Raw genomic sequence first — 21,860 nt, 5'->3', positions numbered from 1 at the left:
CAGTGGTTAGCACTGCTGCCTCACAGCTCCAGGGTCTCAGGTTCAATTCCCAGCTTGGCTCACTGTCTGTGCGGAGTCTGCACGTTCTCCCCGTGTGTGCGTGGGTTTCCTCCCACAGTCGAAAGATGTGCGGGTTAGGTGGGGTTACTGGGATAGGGTGGAGGTGCAGGCCGGTGCTGACTCAATGACTCCTTCTGCACTGTAAATTCCATGATCTATGATATGAAGAGAGGGAGAGACAGATAGAAAGGGAGAGATATAGAGAGAGGGCGAGACAGCGAGAGGGAAAGGCAGACCAAGATGGAGAGACAGACAGGGAGAGAATCACAGAGAGAGGCACAGGGAGAGATACGGCGAGAGGGAGAGATAGACAGACAGGGAGAGACAGTTAGCGACAGAGAGAGAGACGACAGAGAGAAACCGAGAGAGAGTCAGGGAGAGACAGAGCGAGAGATGGAGATACAGAGAGATGGAGAGACAGAGCGAGACAGAGAGAAGACTTGATGAACACAGTCTCGGAGATGTCTCACACTTGTCTCTTGCTAACCAGGAGACAGGGAGGAGTGAGACACTGGTGAGCGGCTCGTTCCCGTGCGCGGGGTTAATCCAACAGACCGGAACCGTGAGTAGGAAAGAAAATGAGCCAAGGACACGAGTAGATGAGTTGCTGTACTTTATTTCAACGTGAAGGATTATTTAAAAGGGGGATTAAAAACAAAGAATAAATGAGTTGTGGCCCCGCCCTCTCCCAGTTTCCCCCCACCCCCCCCCACTTTCCCTCACAGTTCCATTTGGTCCCCTTGTAGAGAGGTGTCTGGACACTCCTGACGTCTGTCCATCTCGCTCTCCATTGGCTTTGCCTCCATGCCCAGCCGCAGCGCTCGGATTGCTCGCTGAATGAGGTGTCCAGGCGACTGCCAGAGGATCAGCTCCATGCATGGGTGGCTCCTGATAATGTGGGAGGTAGCAGAGGGGGCAGAGAGAGGGAGGGAGAGAGCGAGAGAGAGAGAGGAGCACGAGGGAGAAAGCGAGCAAGAGCAAACGAGAGGGAGCGAACGAAAGACAGCGAGAGCGACAGAGCGCACGAGCGAGAGAGCGAGCACGGGAAAGAGAGCGCCAGATGGAGCAAGCCACAGAGAGAAACAATAAGAGCGACAGAAGCAGAGTGAGACAAAGACAAAGGGAGGCAGAGAGAGAGAGAGACAGAGGGAGAGAGACAGACGGAGAGAGAGACAGAGGGAGAGACAGAGGGAGAGACAGAGGGAGAGACAGAGGGAGAGACAGAGGGAGAGACAGAGGGAGAGACAGAGGGAGAGAGAGGGAGAGAGAGAGGGAGAGACAGAGGGAGAGACAGAGGGAGAGACAGAGGGAGAGACAGACGGAGAGAGAGAGACAGGAAGAGACAGAGGGAGAGACAGAGGGAGAGACGGAGAGAGAGAGAGACAGAGACACAGAGAGAGACAGAGAGACACACAGAGACGTAGAGAGAGACAGAGAGAGAGAGAGACAGAGCGAGAGACACACACACAGAGACAGAGAGAGACAGAGGGAGAGAGAGAGAGAGAGACAGAGGAAGAGAGAGAGGAAGAGAGAGAGACAGACAGAGACAGAGAGAGAGAGAGACAGAGAGAGGGAGAGAGAGACAGAGAGGGAGAGAGAGACAGAGAGAGAGAGAGAGAGACAGAGAGAGAGAGAGAGAGAGAGAGGGACAGAGAGAGAGAGAGGGACAGAGAGAGAGAGAGGGACAGAGAGAGAGAGAGGGACAGAGAGAGAGAGAGAGGGACAGCCAGAGTGAGGCACAGCCAGAGTGAGGGACACCCAGAGTGAGGGACACACAGAGTGAGCCACAGCCAGAGTGAGGCACAGCCAGAGTGAGGCACAGCCAGAGTGAGGCACAGCCAGAGTGAGGCACAGCCAGAGTGAGGCACAGCCAGAGTGAGGCACAGCCAGAGTGAGGGACACCCAGAGTGAGGGACACCCAGAGTGAGGGACACACAGAGTGAGGGACACACAGAGTGAGGGACACACAGAGTGAGGGACACACAGAGTGAGGGACACACAGAGTGAGGGACACACACACAGAGAGTGAGAGACAGAGAGAGAGAGAGAGAGGCAGAGAGAGAGAGGGGGGGGCAGAGAGAGAGGCAGAGACGGAGAGAGAAACAGACGGACAGGGAGAGACAGAGAGAAAGAGGGAGGGAGACAGAGAGACAGACAGAGATCAGTGTTGGTGCTGCTTACCCACACCACCCCAGACCTCCCCCGCCCCTTTCCCTGGACCTTCCGCGAGCGATGCCCTCGCGAGTCAGAGGCGACGATCGACTAGGTGGGGCATCGCAGAGCCAATAGTCTCCCGAGGCCCTCCTACTCTGCGGCCCACAACAAACCTGTCAGGGAAACCGAGGCTCCTTTAGCACCAGGGTCCAGGTAGACCACCCCCCCCCCCCCCTCGAAGGATGGTCACACGTAGGAAATGAACAGGGCGACCCAATTTGTGGACAGAATGCTTCCCCCCCCCCACAAGAGGAGGCATTCTCTCCCTGCACGACGTTCCCCTCCAACCCCCCTCAAAACCTTTCCAGCGTTTGAAGGGACCCTCGCCAGACCGGGGGGGGGGGGGCGAACCTGCAGCTCCACCTCAAATCGAGGCGGACCTTCGGCCTCCTCCCTCAACCCCACCCCCAATCGAGGTGGTCAGAGCCCGTGGGATCCGGGGTCATTTGTGAAACCGGGCCCACGATTGGCTGAGTGGCAGGGGGGGCAGAGGGTGAAGGTCGAAGGTTGTTTTGGGTGACTCGATCCCCAGCAGGTATCGGTGCTGGCCTTCTGCGTTAATAGTCTGGATTGACAAGAGGTCTGCTGGGTTACGTTTGCAGATTACAGGAACGTTGGAGGTGAGGAAAGCAGCGAGGGAGGGAAGCCTTGGATTACAGGTCGGACGGGCAGAACGGCGGCGAATGGATGGTGTCCCTGAAAAGGGGTAGGCAACAGGCTCACATGGATTGGAGGAGTTCCCGGGGCAGGATGTCGTCTGGGGGGCCCTGCACCCGTCTCTGGAGGTCCGGCGACATCACGATAACCCGGCTGTCGCTCATGTCGAACATCCCCTCCACGATCACGTCCTTCCTCTCCTCCTCCTCCCCCACTCTCAGCAGCGCTCTGCGGGAAGACGGGAGAGTCAGAACAATGGGGGTTTCAGCGACACGTCGGGGGCAACGGGGGGGGGGGGGGGGTAGGGGTCGGCGTCGCTACTCCTCGCTGCATCCAGAACAACAAGCGGACACGACTCTCGCACCCGGCCGACGCAATTGAACTCTGACTGACCCCAGGCTGCGTCCTCGACGTGGGAGGATTCGGAGAGGGAACCGATTAAACTCATCTTCACCGTGGCAGTGGGTTAATTATTCTGCATCTGTGTGCGCAATCAATTAATAATCCTGTCTCGTCAACCATCGTAACAGCAGCAATGCCATGGGACGTTGGCACATTTCATTAATTTCTCTCCACTGCTGCCTGTCCAATCTGCTATAAACATCATATTCTTCCTCAGAGAAGAGTTAGATTCAGAGTAAAGTTCCCTCTACACTGTCCGCATCAAACACTCCCAGGACAGGTACAGCACGGGGTTAGATACAGAGTAAAGCTCCCTCTACACTGTCCCCATCAATCACTCCCAGGACAGGTACAGCACGGGGTTAGATACAGAGTAAAGCTCCCTCTACACTGTCCCCATCAAACACTCCCAGGACAGGTGCAGCATGGGGTTAGATACAGAGTAAAGCTCCCTCTACGCTGTCCCCATCAAACACTCCCAGGACAGGTACAGCACGGGGTTAGATACAGAGTAAAGCTCCGTCTACACTGTCCCCATCAAACACTCCCAGGGCAGGTACAGCACGGGGTTAGATACAGAGTAAAGCTCCCGCTACACTGTCCCCATCAAACACTCGCAGGACAGGTACAGCACGGCGTTAGATACAGAGTAAAGCTCCCTCTACACTGTCCCCATCAAACACTCCCAGGACAGGTACAGCACGGGGTTAGATACAGAGTAAAGCTCCCTCTACACTGTCCCCATCAAACACCCCCAGGACAGGTACAGCACGGGGTTAGATACGGAGAAAATTTGTGAGGGCTCGAGGAGGTTACAGAGATAGAGAGGGTTGTAGGGGCTGGAGGAGGTTACATACAGGGAGGGTTGTAGGAGGAGGAGGAGGTTACAGAGATAGGGAGGGTTGTATGGGCTGGAGGAGGTTACAGAGTTAGGGTGGGTTGTAGGGGCTGGACGAGGTTACAGATAGAGAGGGTTGGAGGGACTGGAGGATGTTACAGAGATAGGGAGGGTTGGAGGGACTGGAGGTTACAGAGATAGGGAGGGTTGTAGGGAACTGTAGGAGGTCACAGAGATAGGGAGGGTTGTAGGGACTGGAGGATGTTACAGAGACAGGGAGGGTTGTAGGAACGTGAGGAGGTTACAGAGATAGGGAGGGTTGGAGGGACTGGAGGAGGTTACAGAGATAGGGAGGGTTGTAGGGACTGGAGGAGGTTACAGATAGGGAGTGTTGTAGGGGCTGGAGGAGGTTACAGGGATAGGGAGGGTTAGAGGGACTAGAGGAGGTTACAGAGATAGGGAGAGGTGTAGGGAATTGGAGGAGGTCACAGAGATAGGGAGGGTTGTAGGGACTGGAGGATGTTACAGAGATAGGGAGGGTTGTAGGGGCTGGAGGAGGTTACAGAGATAGGGAGGGTTGTAGGGGCTGGAGGAGGTTACAGAGATAGGGAGGGTTGGAGGGGCGGGAGGAGGTTAGAGATAGGGAGGGTTGTAGGAGCTGGAGGAGGTTACAGAGATAGGGAGTGTTGGAGGGGCTGGAGGAGGTTACAGAGATAGGGAGGGTTGTAGGGGCTGGAGGAGGTTACAGAGATAGGGAGGGTTGGAGGGGCTGGAAGAGGTTACAGAGATGGAGGGTGCGGGGGCTGGAGGAGGTTACAGAGATAGGGAGGGTTGGAGGAGGTTACAGAGATAGGGAGGGTTGTAGGGGCTGGAGGAGGTTACAGAGATAGGGAGGGTTGTAGGAGCTGGAGGAGGTTACAGAGATGGAGGGTGCGGAGGCTGAAGAAGGTTACAGAGATAGGGAGGGTTGGAGGAGGTTACAGAGATAGGGAGGGTTGTAGGGGCTGGAGGAGGTTACAGAGATAGGGAGGGTTGTAGGAGCTGGAGGAGGTTACAGATATAGGGAGGGTTGGAGGGGCTGGAAGAGGTTACAGAGATGGAGGGTGCGGGGGCTGGAGGAGGTTACAGAGATAGGGAGGGTTGGAGGAGGTTACAGAGACAGGGAGGGTTGTAGGGGCTGGAGGAGGTTACAGAGATAGGGAGTGTTGTCGAAGCTGGAGGAGGTTACAGAGATAGGGAGGGTTGTAGGGGCTGGAGGAGGTTACAGAGAGATAGGGAGGGCTGTAGGAGCTGGAGGAGGTTACAGAGATGGAGGGTGCGGAGGCTGAAGAAGGTTACAGAGATAGGGAGGGTTGGAGGAGGTTACAGAGATAGGGAGGGTTGTAGGGGCTGGAGGAGGTTACAGAGATAGGGAGGGTTGTAGGAGCTGGAGGAGGTTACAGATATAGGGAGGGTTGGAGGGGCTGGAAGAGGTTACAGAGATGGAGGGTGCGGGGGCTGGAGGAGGTTACAGAGATAGGGAGGGTTGGAGGAGGTTACAGAGACAGGGAGGGTTGTAGGGGCTGGAGGAGGTTACAGAGATAGGGAGTGTTGTCGAAGCTGGAGGAGGTTACAGAGATAGGGAGGGTTGTAGGGGCTGGAGGAGGTTACAGAGAGATAGGGAGGGCTGTAGGAGCTGGAGGAGGTTACAGAGATGGAGGGTGCAGGGTCTGGAGGAGGTTACAGAGATAGGGAGGGTTGTCGGGGCTGGAGGAGGTTACAGAGATGGAGGGTGCGGGGGCTGGAGGAGGTTACAGAGATAGGGAGGGTTGGAGGAGGTTACAGAGATAGGGAGGGTTGTAGGGGCTGGAGGAGGTTACAGAGATAGGGAGGGTTGTAGGGGCTGGAGGAGGTTACAGAGATAGGGAGGGTTGTCGGGGCTGGAGGAGGTTACAGAGATAGGGAGGGTTGTCGGGGCTGGAGGAGGTTACAGAGATGGAGGGTGCGGGGGCGAGAGAAATGGAGAAATTTGAAAACAAGGATGAGAATTTTAAAACTGAGGGCAGTGTGGGGGAGCGAGCACGGAGAGGGAGACGGGCGATCGGGACGCACAGCGAGCTCGCCCACGGTGGGGCGGCAGCAGAGATTTGGATGAGCTGATGTTTACCGAGGGCAGAATGTGGGACAGCAGCCGGGACGGCGACAGTAACCGAGATTACGCGTTCGCAGTCTCCACTCCACTGAACCTACCTGGACTCCCCAGCGTGGAAGTAGAGCCTGTTCCCAAAAGGGTCCTCGCCCTTGGCAACAGGGAAGCCATTGGAGCCGTAAACATGGTCGTTGCTCAGGCTGAGACAGGTAAACCTGGCGGCCATGGCCTCCTCAGACACAAAGTGCTTGCGTGAGGGGCCCCTGATGGGAAAAGGGGAGACGTGATTGGAGGCTTTGTGACCCTGGTGTCATCATGAGCAACAGAAACTGCAAATCAATGTACTCACCAGCAGGATATCAATTGGGCTTGCCAACGGATAACCAATAAAAGAACATAATAATATACTGGGGGCACTGTGCACAGTTCTGGTCTCCATATCCCTCGGTTAGACCACACTGGGAGCACTGTGCACAGTTCTGGTCTCCATATCCCTCGGTTAGACCACACTGGGAGCACTGAGCACAGTTCTGGTCTCCATATCCCTCGGTTAGACCACACTGGGAGCACTGAGCACAGTTCTGGTCTCCATATCCCTCGGTTAGACCACACTGGGAGCACTGTGCACAGTTCTGGTCTCCATATCCCTCGGTTATACAACACTGGGAGCACTGTGCACAGTTCTGGTATACATATCCCTCGGTTAGACCACACTGGGAGCACTGTGCACAGTTCTGTTCTCCATATCCCTCGGTTAGACCACACTGGGAGCACTGTGCACAGTTCTGGTATACATATCCCTCGGTTAGACCACACTGGGAGCACTGTGCACAGTTCTGTTCTCCATATCTCTCGGTTAGACCACACTGGGAGCACTGTGCACAGTTCTGGTCTCCATATCCCTCGGTTAGACCACACTGGGAGCACTGTGCACAGTTCTGCTGTCCATTCCCCTCGGTTAGACCACACTGCGAGCACTGTGCACAATTCTGGTCTCCATATCTCTCGATTAGACCACACTGGGAGCACTGTGCACAGTTCTGGTCTCCATATCTCTCGGTTATACCACAGTGGGAGCACTGTGCACAGTTCTGGTCTCCATATCCCTCGGTTAGACCACACTGGGAGCACTGTGCACAGTTCTGGTATACATATCCCTCGGTTAGACCACACTGGGAGCACTGTGCACAGTTCTGTTCTCCATATCCCTCGGTTAGACCACACTGGGAGCACTGTGCACAGTTCTGGTATACATATCCCTCGGTTAGACCACACTGGGAGCACTGTGCACAGTTCTGTTCTCCATATCTCTCGGTTAGACCACACTGGGAGCACTGTGCACAGTTCTGGTCTCCATATCCCTCGGTTAGACCACACTGGGAGCACTGTGCACAGTTCTGCTGTCCATTCCCCTCGGTTAGACCACACTGCGAGCACTGTGCACAATTCTGGTCTCCATATCCCTCAGTTAGACCACACTGGGAGCACTGTGCACAGTTCTGTTCTCCATATTTATCGATTAGACCACACTGGGAGCACTGTGCACAGTTCTGGTCTCCATATCCCTCAGTTAGACCACACTGGGAGCACTGTGCACAGTTCTGGTCTCCATATCCCTCAGTTAGACCACACTGGGAGCACTGTGCTCAGTTCTGGTCTCCATATCCCTCAGTTAGACCACACTGGGAGCACTGTGCTCAGTTCTGGTCTCCATATCCCTCAGTTAGACCACACTGGGAGCACTGTGCACAGTTCTGGTCTCCATATCCCTCGGTTAGTCCACACTGGGAGCACTGTGCACAGTTCTGGTCTCCATATCCCTCAGTTAGACCACACTGGGAGCACTGTGCTCAGTTCTGGTCTCCATATCCCTCAGTTAGACCACACTGGGAGCACTGTGCACAGTTCTGGCCTCCATATCCCTCAGTTAGACCACACTGGGAGCACTGTGCTCAGTTCTGGTCTCCATATCCCTCAGTTAGACCACACTGGGAGCACTGTGCACAGTTCTGGTCTCCATATCCCTCGGTTAGTCCACACTGGGAGCACTGTGCACAGTTCTGGTCTCCATATCCCTCGGTTAGACCACACTGGGAGCACTGGGCACAGTTCTGGTCTCCATATTCCTCGGTTAGACTACACTGGGAGCACTGTGCACAGTTCTCGTCTCCATATCCCTCGGTTAGACTACACTGGGATCACTGTGCACAGTTCTGGTCTCCATATCCCTCAGTTAGACCACACTGGGAGCACTGTGCACAGTTCTGGTCTCCATATCCCTCGGTTAGACCACACTGGGAGCACTGTGCACAGTTCTGGTCTCCATATCCCTCGGTTAGACAACACTGGGAGCACTGTGCACAGTTCTGGTCTCCATATCCCTCAGTTAGACCACACTGGGAGCACTGTGCACAGTTCTGGTCTCCATATCCCTCGGTTAGACCACACTGGGAGCACTGTGCACAGTTCTGGTATCCATATCCCTCGGTTAGACCACACTGGGAGCACTGTGCACAGTTCTGGTCTCCATATTCCTCAGTTAGACCACACTGGGAGCACTGTGCTCAGTTCAGGCCTCCGTATCCCTCAGTTAGACCACACTGGGAGCACTGTGCACAGTTCTGGTCTCCATATTCCTCAGTTAGACCACACTGGGAGCACTGTGCACAGTTCTGGTCTCCATATCCCTCAGTTAGACCACACTGGGAGCACTGTGCACAGTTCTGGTCTCCATATACCTCAGTTAGACCACACTGGGAGCACTGTGTACAGTTCAGGTCTCCATATTCCTCAGTTAGACCACACTGGGAGCACTGTGCACAGTTCTGGTCTCCATATACCTCAGTTAGACCACACTGGGAGCACTGTGTACAGTTCAGGTCTCCATAACCCTCGGTTAGACCACACTGGGAGCACTGTGCACAGTTCTGGTCTCCATATTCCTCAGTTAGACCACACTGGGAGCACTGTGCACAGTTCTGGTCTCCATATACCTCAGTTAGACCACACTGGGAGCACTGTGTACAGTTCAGGTCTCCATATTCCTCAGTTAGACCACACTGGGAGCACTGTGCACAGTTCTGGTCTCCATATTCCTCAGTTAGACCACACTGGGAGCATTGTGCACAGTTCTGATCTCCATATCCCTCGGTTAGACCGCACTGGGAGAACTGTGCACAGTTCTGGACTCCATATCCCTCGGTTAGACCACACTGGGAGCACTGTGCACAGTTCTGGTCTCCATATTCCTCAGTTAGACCACAATGGGAGCATTGTGCACAGTTCTGATCTCCATATCCCTCGGTTAGACCGCACTGGGAGAACTGTGCACAGTTCTGGACTCCATATCCCTCGGTTAGACCACACTGGGAGCACTGTGCACAGTTCTGGTCTCCATATTCCTCAGTTAGACCACACTGGGAGCACTGTGCACAGTTGCGGTCTCCATATCCCTCGGTTAGACCACACTGGGAGCACTGTGCACAGTTCTGGTCTCCATATACCTCAGTTAGACCACACTGGGAGCATTTTGCACAGTTCTGATCGCCATATCCCTCGGTTAGACCACACTGGGAGCACTGTGCACAGTTCTGGTCTCCATATCCCTCAGTTAGACCACACTGGGGGCACTGTGCACAGTTCTGGTCGCCACCATCCTCGGTTGGACCACACTGGGAACACTTCGCACAGTTCTGGTCTCCATATCCCTCGGTTAGATCACACTGGGAGCACTGTGCACAGTCCTGGTCTCCATATCCCTCAGTTAGACCACACTAGGAGCACGGTGCACAGTTCTGGTCTCCATATCTCTCAGTTAGACCACACTGGGAGCACTGTGCACAGTTCTGGTCTCCATATCCCTCGGTTAGACCACACTGGGAGCACTGTGCACAGTTCTGGTCTCCATGCCCTCAGTTGGACCACACTGGGAGCACTGTGCACAGTTCTGGTCTCCATACCCTCAGTTAGACCACACTGGGATCACTGTGCACAGTTCCGGTCTCCATATCCCTCAGTTAGAACACACTGGGAACACTGTACACAGTTCTGGTCTCCATATCCCTCGGTTAGACACCACTGGGAGCACTGTGCACAGTTCTGGTCTCCATACCCTCAGTTAGACCACACTGGGATCACTGTGCACAGTTCCGGTCTCCATATCCCTCAGTTAGACCACACTGGGAGCACTGTGCACAGTTCTGGTCTCCATGCCCTCAGTTAGACCACACTGGGATCACTGTGCACAGTTCCGGTCTCCATATCCCTCAGTTAGAACACCACTGGGAGCACCGTGCACAGTTCTGGTCTCCATTTCTCTCAGTTAGACCACACTGGGAGCACTGCGCACAGTTCTGGTCTCCATATCCCTCGGTTAGACCACACTGGGATCACTGTGCACAGTTCCGGTCTCCATATCCCTCAGTTAGAACACACTGGGAGCACTGTACACAGTTCCGGTCTCCATATCCCTCAGTTAGAACACCACTGGGAGCACTGTGCACAGTTCTCGTCTCGATATCCCTCAGTTGGACCACACTGGGAGCACTGTGCACAGTTCTCGTCTCGATATCCCTCAGTTGGACCACACTGGGAGCACTGTGCACAGTTCTGGTCTCCATATCCCTCGGTTAGACCACACTGGGAGAACTGTGCACAGTTCCGGTCTCCATATCCCTCGGTTAGACCACACTGGGAGAACTGTGCACAGTTCCGGTCTCCATATCCCTCGGTTAGACCACACTGGGAGCACTGTGCACAGTTCTGGTCTCCATATCCCTCGGTTAGACCACACTGGGAGCACTGTGCACAGTTCTGGCCTCCATATCCCTCAGTTAGACCACACTGGGAGCACTGTGCACAGTTCTGGTCTCCATATCCCTCAGTTAGACCACACTGAGAGCACTGTGCACAGTTCTGGTCTCCATATCCCTCTGTTAGACCACACTGGGAGCACTGCGCACAGTTCTGGTCTCCATTTCTCTCAGTCAGGCCACACTGGGATCACTGCGCACAGTTCTGGTCTCCATATCCCTCAGTTAGACCACACTGGGAGCACTGTGCACAGTTCTGGTCTCCATATCCCTCTGTTAGACCACACTGGGAGCACTGTGCACAGTTCTGGTCTCCATATCCCTCAGTTAGACCACACTGGGAGCACTGTGCTCAGTTCTGGTCTCCATATCCCCCAGTTAGACCACAGTGGGAGCACTGTGCACAGTTCTGGTTTCCATATCCATCGGTTAGACCACACTGGGAGCACTGTGTGCGCTGTCCCCACGGCTGATGAACAAACAGAAATGTCTCGCACTGACACTCGGGTTAAGGGTCATTGTAGGGTTGACCGGCAAAGCCCAGCCCCCGCCCCCCCCCCCCCCCCCGTCTTCCCCGGGCCTCACACCTCACCAGGCCTTTCCTGGTCCATGTGTCAGAGGCTCGAGTCAGAGAACATGAGGATGCCAAAGGATGGCTCGATACTCACTCTGCATCAGCCTCATTGCGACGTTTAATCTTCATCATTCCAGGGAAATCAATCCTGCTGCAGAAAGGAGAACAACAGACTGACATCAAACACTTCCAGGACGGGTACAGCACGGTTAGATACAGAGTAAAGCTCCCTCTACACTGTCCCCATCAACCAATCCCAGGACAGGTACAGCATGGGGTTAGATACAGAGTAAAGCTCCCTCTATACTGTCCCCATCAAACACTCCCAGGACAGGTACAGCACGGGGTTAGATACAGAGTAAGGCTCCCTCTACACTGTCACCATCAAACACTCCCAGGACAGGTACAGCACGTGGTTAGATACAGAGTAAAGCTCCCTCTACACTGTCCCCATCAATCACTCCCAGGACAGGTACAGCACGGGGTTAGATACAGAGTTAAGCTCCCTCTACACTGTCCCCATCAAACACTCCCAGGACAGGTACAGCACGGGGCTGGATACAGAGTAAAGCTCCCTCTATACTGTCCCCATCAAACACTCCCAGGACAGGTACAGCACGGGGTTAGATACAGAGTAAGGCTCCCTCTACACTGTCACCATCAAACACTCCCAGGACAGGTACAGCACGTGGTTAGATACAGAGTAAAGCTCCCTCTACACTGTCCCCATCAATCACTCCCAGGACAGGTACAGCACGGGGTTAGATACAGAGTTAAGCTCCCTCTACACTGTCCCCATCAAACACTCCCAGGACAGGTACAGCACGGGGCTGGATACAGAGTAAAGCTCCCTCTGCACTGTCCCCATCAAACCCGCCCAGGACAGGTACAGCACGGGGTTAGATACAGAGTAAAGCTCCCTCTACACTGTACCCATCAAACATTCCCAGGACAGGTACAACACGGGGCTGGATACAGAGTAAAGCTCCCTCTACACTGTCCCCATCAAACACTCCCAGGACAGGTACAGCACGGGGTTAGGTACAGAGTAAAGTTCCCTCTAAACTGTCCCCATCAATCACTCCCAGGACAGGTACAGCACGGGGTTAGATACAGAGTAAAACTCCCTCTACACTGTCACCATCAAACACTCCCAGGACAGGTACAGCACGGGGTTAGATACAGAGTAAAGCTCCCTCTACACTGTCCCCATCAAACACTCCCAGGACAGGTACAGCACGGGGTTAGATACAGAGTAATGCTCCCTCTACACTGTCCCCATCAAACACTCCCAGGACAGATACAGCACGGGGTTAGATACAGAGTAAAGCTCCCTCTACATTGTCCCCATCAAACACTCCCAGGTCATGTACAGCACGGGTTAGATACATAGTAAAGCTCCCTCTACACTGTCCCCATCTAACACTCCCAGGGCAGGTACCGCATGGGGTTAGGTACAGAGTAAAGCTCCCACTACACTGTCACCATCAAACACTCCCAGGACAGGTACAGCACGGGGTTAGATACAGAGTAAAGCTCCCTCTACACTGACCCCATCAAACACTCCCAGGACAGGTACAGCACGGGGTTAGATACAGAGTAATGCTCCCTCTACACTGTCCCCATCAAACACTCCCAGGACGGTCACAGCACGGGGTTAGATACAGAGTGAAGCTCCCTCTACACTGTCCCCATCAAACACTCCCAGGACAGGTACAGCACGGGGTTAGATACAGAGTAAAGCTCCCTCTACACTGTCCCCATCAAACACTCCCAGGACAGGTACAGCACGGGGTTAGATACAGAGTAAAGCTTCCTCTACACTGTCCCCATCAAACACTCCCAGGACAGGTTCAGCACGGGGTTAGATACAGAGTAAAGCTCCCTCTACACTGTCCCCATCAAACACTCCCAGGACAGGTACAGCACGGGGTTAGATACAGAGTAAAGCTCCCTCTACACTGTCCCCATCAAACACTCCCAGGACAGGTTCAGCACGGGGTTAGATACAGAGTAAAGCTCCCTCTACACTGTCCCCATCAAACACTCCCAGGACAGGTACAGCACGGGGTTAGATACAGAGTAAAGCTCCCGCTACACTGTCCCCATCAAACACTCCCAGGACAGGTACAGCACGGGGTTAGATACAGAGTAAAGCTCCCTCTACACTGTCCCCATTAAACACTCCCAGGACAGGTACAGCACGGGGTTAGATACAGAGTAAAGCTCCCTCTACACTGTCCCCATCAAACACTCCCAGGACAGGTACAGCACAGGGTTAGATACAGAGTAAAGCTCCCTCTACACTGTCCCCATCAAACACTCCCAGGTTACGAGGTGGGGAAGGTATTGGCAATCTATAAAGATTGTATGGAGTGGGAGGGAAGCCAGATCGGGGAGGTAGAGCGTAAATGGGAAAACGAGCTGGGAGGGGAGTTAGAGGCGGGTCTGTGGGAGGAGGCCCTGGGAAGAGTCAACACGTCCTCATCCTGTGCCAGGCTGAGCCTGATACAATTCAAGGTGGTTCAGCGGGCACACATGACGGTGGCCCGTATGAGCAGGTTTTTTGGAATCGAGGACAGGTGTGTGAGGTGTGCAGGAGGGCGCGCAAAGCACGGCCACATGTTTTGGGCATGTCCGAAGCTCAGCCAATACTGGTCGGGATTTGCAGATGTCACGCTAAAGCGTTGAGCCGAGTCCAGAGGTGCCGATTTTGGGCGTGTTGGAAGTGCCGGGAAGCCCGGGGGGGGGGGGGGGGGGGGGGGGGGGGGGGGGCGCGAGAGAGGCTGGCGTTTTGGCCTTGGCCTCCTTGGTAGCTCGGAGACAGATCCTGTTAGCCTGGAGGGACTCGGAGCTCCGGAAATCGGGGTTAGCAACATGGCTGGGTTTCTCAGGCTTGAGGGCATCAACGTCAGGGTTCGTTTGGAGGCGGCAGCCGTTTATCAACTTCCTCGGGGAAAACGAAACTGTCAGCGGATTCAATAAGGTGAGGGTTAGGGAGTAGGGGAGGTAGGGGAGGTAGTTTAATTGAGCTTAGGCTGGAACAGTGAGAGATGGAGGGGGTGTTTCGCACTGAATTATGTTGATATTTGTATCCTTTGTTGTTATAAAACCATAAATGCCTCAATAAAATGTTTGTTAAAAGAAAAATCCCTCCACGCGATACTCACTCTCTGGACGCTGGCATCATTGACCCTGTGAAGGTCATGGCCCCTCTGCTGACCCTCGACCAGGGCATGGACAGGGGCACCTCCCGTCTCCACAGCAACGGTGTGGATTCCCAATCCCCGATTCCCTCCGCCGTGCACGCACTGGGATCCAGAATCCGGGAAGAGCCCTGGAGGGACAGCTCTGCCAGCGAGGCCTGACCTCCCAGGGAGAGCGGCCGATGCTTTGTCATGGCTGCCCCCTGCCCGGGGCCCTCGCCCCCTGCCCGGGGCCCGGTCAGCGGCTGGAGGGAGCCGTCGACGATTCTGGTCCAACCTGTGCGACGGCCCGTGAGTCCTGAACAGAGAGGGCAAGGGGGGGGGGGGGGGGGGGGGGGGGAGGGGAGAGAGGGACGGGGGGGGATGGAGGGGAGAGAGGGACGGGGGGGAGAGAGGGACGGGGGGGGAGAGAGGAGAGAGGGAGGGGGGGTGGGAGGGGGAGGGGGGGGTGGGAGGGGGAGGGGGGAACGGGGTGGGAGGGGGAGAGGGGGGGGAGGGGGAGAGGGACGGGAGGGGGAGAGGGACGGGGGGGGAAACGGGAGGGGGAGAGGGCCGGGGGAGGGAACGGGAGGGGGAGAGGGCCGGGGGGTGGAACGGGAGGGGGAGAGGGCCGGGGGGGGGAAACGGGAGGGGGAGAGGGACGGGGGGGGGAGGGGGAGAGGGACGGGGGGGGGGGGGAAGAGAGGGACGGGGGGAGAGGGGAGAGGGACGGGAGGGGGGGGGGGAGAGGGACGGGGGGGAGGGGAGAGGGACGGGGGGGAGGGGAGGGACGGGGGGGGGGGGGAGAGGGACGGGGGGGAGGGGAGAGGGACGGGGGGGGGAGGGGAGAGGGACGGGGGGGGGAGGGGAGAGGGACGGGGGGGGGGGGGAGGGGAGAGGGACCGGGGGGGGGGGGGAGAGAGGGGGGGGGGAAGAGGGACGGGGGGGGGAGGGGAGAGGGACGGGGGAGGGGGGGAGAGAGGGACGGGGAGGGGGGGGAGAGAGGGACGGGGGGGGGGGCGAGGGGAGAGGGACGGGGGGAGGGGAGAGGGACGGGGGGGGGGGGGAGGGGAGAGGGACGGGGGGGGGGGGGAGGGTAGAGGGACGGGCGGGAGGGGAGAGGGACGGGGAGAGGGACGGGCGGGAGGGGAGAGGGACGGGCGGGAGGGGAGAGGGACGAGGGACGAGGGGGGGGGGGGGGAGAGGGACGGGGGGGGGGGAGCGGAGAGGGACGGGGGGGGAGGGGAGAGGGACGGGGGGGGAGGGGAGAGGGACGGGGGGGGAGGGGAGAGGGACGGAGAGGGGGAGAGGGACGGGGGGGGGGAAGAGGGACGGGGGGAGGGGGAGAGGGACAGGGGGCGGGGGGGAGAGGGACGGGGGGGGGGGGGGAGAGGGACGGGGGGGGGTGAGGGGGAGGGTGATGGGGGGGGGGAGGGGGAGAGGGATGGGGGGGTAGCGGGAGAGGGACGGGGGGGGGGGGAGCGGGAAAGTGAATAATGTGAGTTACTGCCCAGCCATTCTTCATCTCCTCCCATATCTCTGGCTTTCCCAACCTCCTCCCTTTCCCGATCCTCCCTCCCGCTCTCAAGGTGAAGATTTTGGGCAAGAGATGAATCCATTGTGAAGCAGCTGGTGAGTGGGGTCGGGGTATCGGTGTCACCGGCCCGGGGTGATGGGTGTCACCGGCCCGGGGTGATGGGTGTCACCGGCCCGGGGTGATGGGTGTCACCGGCCCCGGGGTGATGGGTGTCACCGGCCCGGGGTGATGGGTGTCACCGGCCCGGGGTGATGGGTGTCACCGGCCCGGGGTGATGGGTGTCACCGGCCCCGGGGTGATGGGTGTCACCGGCCCGGGGTGATGGGTGTCACCGGCCCCGGGGTGATGGGTGTCACCGGCCCGGGGTGATGGGTGTCACCGGCCCGGGGTGATGGGTGTCACCGGCCCGGGGTGATGGGTGTCACCGGCCCGGGGTGATGGGTGTCACCGGCCCGGGGTGATGGGTGTCACCGGCCCGGGGTGATGGGTGTCACCGGCCCCGGGGTGATGGGTGTCACCGGCCCGGGGTGATGGGTGTCACCGGCCCCGGGGTGATGGGTGTCACCGGCCCGGGGTGATGGGTGTCACCGGCCCGGGGTGATGGGTGTCACCGGCCCGGGGTGATGGGTGTCACCGGCCCGGGGTGATGGGTGCCACCGGCCCCGGGGTGATGGGTGTCACCGGCCCCGGGGTGACGGGTGTCGCCGGCCCAGGGTGATGGGTGTCACCGGCCCCGGGGTGATGGGTGTCACCGGCCCAGGGTGATGGGTGTCACCGGCCCCGGGGTGATGGGTGTCACCGGCCCCGGGGTGATGGGTGTCACCGGCCCAGGGTGATGGGTGTCACCGGCCCCGGGGTGATGGGTGTCACCGGCCCCAGGGTGATGGGTGTCACCGGCCCGGGGTGACGGGTGTCACCGGCCCAGGGTGATGGGTGTCACCGGCCCCGGGGTGATGGGTGTCACCGGCCCGGGGTGATGGGTGTCACCGGCCCGGGGTGATGGGTGTCACCGGCCCAGGGTGATGGGTGTCACCGCCCCGGGGTGATGGGTGTCACCTCTCATGGCCAAACCAAACCAAAGGCAAAAAGACAGAAAGGAATCTCCCCAGCCCCTTCCTGGGCCCTGAAAAGTGCGCAAGGCCCGGGGCCGATCCTCGGCCTCGAGTAGCGCATTCCAGCCGCTCACCACGCCCTTCCGGCCGGCCGGCGGCGCCACCCGAGTACCGGGGCCGCAGGCTTCGCGGGCCGCGGGCTCCGGGTCCCCGCCAACGCCGGCCAGGCGGCCGCAGGAGGCCCAGCGGCCGCGGGCCGCCCTTTCCCGCCGCCTCACAGGGCCTCGCTTCCCGCCCCGCTCCCCGCCGCCGCTGCCCCGGCTTCTGGACGGCACCTGGGAGGACCGAGGACTCCTCCCGAGTTGGGCCCATCTTGCCCGCCGCGGGCACTGGATCCTCGTTGGCACCGCCGGCTGCCCCGGTACCACCTTGTCTACGGGCCACGACTCCTCAGCAGTGGAGGTCCTCCCGCATTAGCAGACGACCTCCCAGGCAGAGCGCCGCTCTGGCGGTGACGAGGAGGAACACACCCATGACCACCCACTGACTAAAAACACAACTGCATTTGAATATCTACTGCCCCATCTAAAGCCCCAGAGTCCTCAAATTGGCTACCAATGTAAAACTTTCCTCTTAATAAAAGAACAACAATTCTTTCAAACAAAAATAAACACTTGGAAAATGTTATAACCTGCCTGCTTACCATTGGCTGGGGACTAATGACAATCCCACAATCCTGCGGGATTCTTCGTGGCCCTCCCAAAACTGGCGACGAGGGTTAAAGGGAATAGCTGTCTACACTGCTGAAGCCACCTCCCTGGATTTTTGTTGGATCCAGGTTGGAAGTTGTTTTCTATTACACCATGCCTCTGTACGGACGTTTGGATGTTTTTGATGCTGCGCTGGAAAGCTGGAACAGTACACACAACGGATGCGTTACTATTTCCGGGCAAACAACATCACCGAAAACGAGGGCCAGGTGGTCATATTGCTCACCGCCTGCGGGTCGCATACGTTTGGGGTGATTAGGAGCCTTACGTACCCAGCTGCGCCGGACACCAAAACGTTTGATGAACTTGTGAATATAGTGGGGCAACATTTTAACCCAACCCCGTCCACGATAGTCCAGCGTTACCGGTTTAACACCGCTGAGAGGACCCCTGGAGAATCCCTTGCCGATTTTCTATCCCGGCTACGCAGGATTGCGGAGTACTGTGACTCTGGTGAGACCTTGTCAGAAATGTTACGCGACCGTTTGGTTTGCGGTATTAACAATGCGGCCACCCAGAGAAAGTTGTTAGCTGAGCCAACATTGACTTTTCAACAGGCCATTCAAATAGTATTGTCCCGAGAGAGCGCAGAGCGAGTACAGGAGCTACAGGGAATGGAAGTGCATGCCTTGGGGCGCAACCCTTTCCGTCCAAAAACATCCCCCCGCACTCCTGCGGTACCTTGGGCGAGGCAACGACCGGACCGGCGCCAGTGGCCGTTGGACATTCCTCCCCGAAGGGAGCCTTCTCCAGAACCAATGGATGAGGAGCCATGTCCGTGTCAGACTTGTAGGCGGCGACCCCGTCGCGGACGCCGGTCCTGGGGGCGCCAGAGGCGCCGTTGTTCCGACTGAAACTGCGACCAGCCCAGGGGCCGAAACTGCGACCAGCCCAGGGGCCTTACCTTCCGTGTGGATGAACCTGCGGTGAATACTCCTGAGGACGTGGAGACGGAGGACGACTGCCTGCAGCTGCATTGTGTGTCAGCTCCCCGTGTGGCCCCCATTAAGGTGACAGTACGGGTCAACGGTCACCCGCTTGAGATGGAGTTGGACACTGGCGCAGCGGTCTCCGTGATCACCCAGAGTCCATTCGACCGCATCAAGCAGGGTATACAGACCCTTACATTAACCGACTCACAGGCCAGGTTGGCCACCTACACGAGGGAACCACTGGACATTGCAGGAACTACAACGACCCCTGTTGTTTATGGACGCCAGGAGGGGCGTTTCCCACTTATCGTGGTGCACGGCCATGGGCCCAGCCTGTTGGGTCGGGACTGGTTGCGCCATTTGCGGTTGCAATGGCAGCACATCCTCCAAACAGTTTCTGAAGGGTTGACTGAGGTGCTAGGACGATACCCAGATGTATTCCAGCCTGGTTTGGGGAAAATAAAAGGGGCCGTAGCCCGTATCCAAGTCGAACCAGGAGCCACGCCGCGCTATTTCCGGGCGCGCCCAGTGCCTTATGCCTTGATCGAGAAGGTAGAAGGGGAGCTCACTCGTTTGGAGAGTTTGGGTATTATCAGGCCCGTCCGTTTTGCTGACTGGGCAGCACCAATTGTACCTGTAATGAAGCCAGATGCCACAGTTCGCTTGTGTGGCGACTATAAACTTAGTGAATACGGCTTCCCGACTCGACCGATATCCAATGCCTCGCATAGAGGATCTCTACGCAAAGCTTTCAGGCGGACTCTCCTTCACAAAATTAGATACGAGTCACGCCTACCTGCAGTTGGAGCTGGACCTTGCCTCCCGACCATATGTAATGATTAATACACACCGGGGCCTGTATAAATATACACGGTTGCCCTTTGGAGTATCCTCTGCCTGCGCTATTTTTCAACATGTTATGGAGGGCATTTTGAGAGGTTTACCACGTGTTGCTGTCTACTTAGATGACGTTTTGATTACAGGGACGTCGGAGCAGGAACATTTGGAAAATCTGGAGGCTGTCCTTGGACGCCTTTCGGAGGCTGGAGTCCGTTTACGTCGCACAAAGTGCGTATTTCAGGCAAAGGAAGTAGTCTACCTAGGTTATCGGGTGGACCGCGAAGGTTTGCACCCCGTCTCGACACACGTGTCACGGGGAACCGCAGCTGAGCGGGGGTCTCACTTCCTCGCCGGCTGCCAAGCTCCGCCCCGGTGACCTCCCTTCTCTCCGTGCCGCCACGGTGACGGGCAGCAGGTCCCCCTCCGACCCTCACCCGCTTCTGGCAGCTGTGGGTGGTCTTCTCCTGGGGTGGGGGAGACAGGAAATGATAGGGGTGGGTAGTTGGTGGCTTTAGTGGCCAGGGCGGTCGGTTTTGCTGCCGGCATGTGGGGCAGGGTGGGGGTGCGGCCGCCCTCCGGGTGGGGGGGGGGGGGGATTACGGTCGTGTGGGACGGGGGTTGGTGCAGTGTTGCCCACTCCCCCTGGCCGCCCGGAGGTGGTGCAGTTTTTTCCCGGCACTGCTGGGCGGGCCCTGACGGTGTTGCCCACGGCGCTGACCGCCTCCGCCACCTGTGCCCAGCCACAGCGAACGGCGGCTGGAAGCCTCCTTCCTGGGCCGGGGTACAGGGTCACCCGCCTCTCCTCCACCGCGTCCGGGAGGGTCTCCAGCTCGGTGTCGGGGAATCTCGGAGCCGCTCCCCTCGCTGCCATCTTGTTGTCTGGGGGGGGGAGGTGTGATGTGTATCTGCGGCTGCAGCTTGTCAGCCTCCTGAGTGTCGATCCCGACCCCGGCGAATCCCGCACCGTTTCTCGTTGGAATCGATTGTGTTCCACGTGGTGTCGGTGCTAGACCCTCAACAGTAACGGAATCGGTCCAGGTTCGGCCCCAGCTTTGCTGACGGGGAACTCCACAAATTCTGCGTCGGCGTCAACACTTCGTCTCAGAAACGGAGAATCCAGCACTGTATGTTTTCAAGAAGAAGTTCGATATAGCACATGGCGTAGCCATCTGGGGTGGCCACTAACAAAGGGCAATATGGCCACTTGCAAAGGATCATGGGAAATATGGCCAATGCAGGATCCAGACGAACTCAGAGCTTAAGTGTATATTTGCCACTAGATAACCAGACACGATCGAAACCCCCAGCCGATTTGCATTCTAATGGCCCATTTGCCCAGGACAAAGGACTGGTACTCAGGTATCCGATAGAATTCCAGACACATCTGCGCCACTCCCTTCACCCAGGAAGCCCAAACAGCCAAGGTCAGTGACCGCTCAGGACACGCCCCGCCATCAAGGCACCCGCCCCTTTATTGGCTCGAATCGAAGGCAGTAATCGAAGCCTGCCGAATTATTGGGGTCAAAGGTAAGGACCGCCCAAAAGAGCGCGAAACCCCCCCCCCCCCCCCCCCCCGAAGGAAAAAAAAGAGAGACTACCATGTGTTTCAGTCTCTCTTGGCCCCGGCTCATACTTAAAGCCAATTGCAGCACCACGACCAGAAGACAAGTTCGAGACCAACGATCGCTACCAGGCGGATGAGCCCAGCAGAAACAAAGTCACTCCTCCAGACCCAGCCACGCAAGATCCGAACAAAAGCCTTGTTCCTCTGCAGAAAGCCGGGTGCCTGACGTTAAGTACAGGTTGTTGTAGTTGTTAGGTGTATTTTAACTTGTAGTGCTTTATGTTGCATGTCAAAGT

General features: G+C 57.4%; 1 protein-coding gene across 6 annotated transcripts; it reads right to left on the bottom strand.

The window, feature by feature from the left end:
• Positions 1-660: 660 nt before the first annotated feature.
• LOC140396024 (uncharacterized) lies at positions 661-17,952 on the bottom strand. Of its 6 annotated transcripts, none has more exons than XM_072484075.1 (6): positions 17,794-17,952; positions 14,855-15,167; positions 11,779-11,835; positions 6,401-6,562; positions 2,998-3,159; positions 661-948 (listed from the first exon to the last, which is right to left on the bottom strand). In XM_072484075.1, exons 1-6 carry the CDS (start codon positions 17,828-17,830, stop codon positions 780-782), a joined length of 900 nt encoding a protein of 299 aa, XP_072340176.1. In that variant the 5' UTR covers positions 17,831-17,952; the 3' UTR covers positions 661-779. The 6 variants fall into 6 exon arrangements, with proteins under 6 accessions (XP_072340176.1, XP_072340173.1, XP_072340174.1 ...); XM_072484072.1 differs by having other exon boundaries at positions 14,855-15,188; positions 17,794-17,945; XM_072484073.1 differs by having other exon boundaries at positions 11,779-11,832; positions 14,855-15,188; positions 17,794-17,945.
• Between the last annotated feature and the right edge of the window lie 3,908 nt (positions 17,953-21,860).

Source organism: Scyliorhinus torazame, chromosome 19 (genome assembly GCF_047496885.1).
Source record: "Scyliorhinus torazame isolate Kashiwa2021f chromosome 19, sScyTor2.1, whole genome shotgun sequence".
In the NCBI taxonomy this organism is placed as follows: domain Eukaryota; kingdom Metazoa; phylum Chordata; class Chondrichthyes; order Carcharhiniformes; family Scyliorhinidae; genus Scyliorhinus; species Scyliorhinus torazame.
This window is presented reverse-complemented; position numbering and strand designations above follow the sequence as displayed.

Bases quoted from the DNA above. Each gene is read 5' to 3' on its own strand.
- LOC140396024 (XM_072484072.1), bottom strand. From the start codon at position 17,830: ATGGGCCCAACTCGGGAGGAGTCCTCGGTCCTCCCAG. The intron at 3,160-6,400 runs GTAGGTTCAGTG...GTCTTCCCGCAG, and splicing joins TTCCACGCTGGGGAGTCCAG to AGCGCTGCTGAGAGTGGGGG. The intron at 949-2,997 runs GTGAGCCTGTTG...CCACATTATCAG, and splicing joins CGGGAACTCCTCCAATCCAT to GAGCCACCCATGCATGGAGC.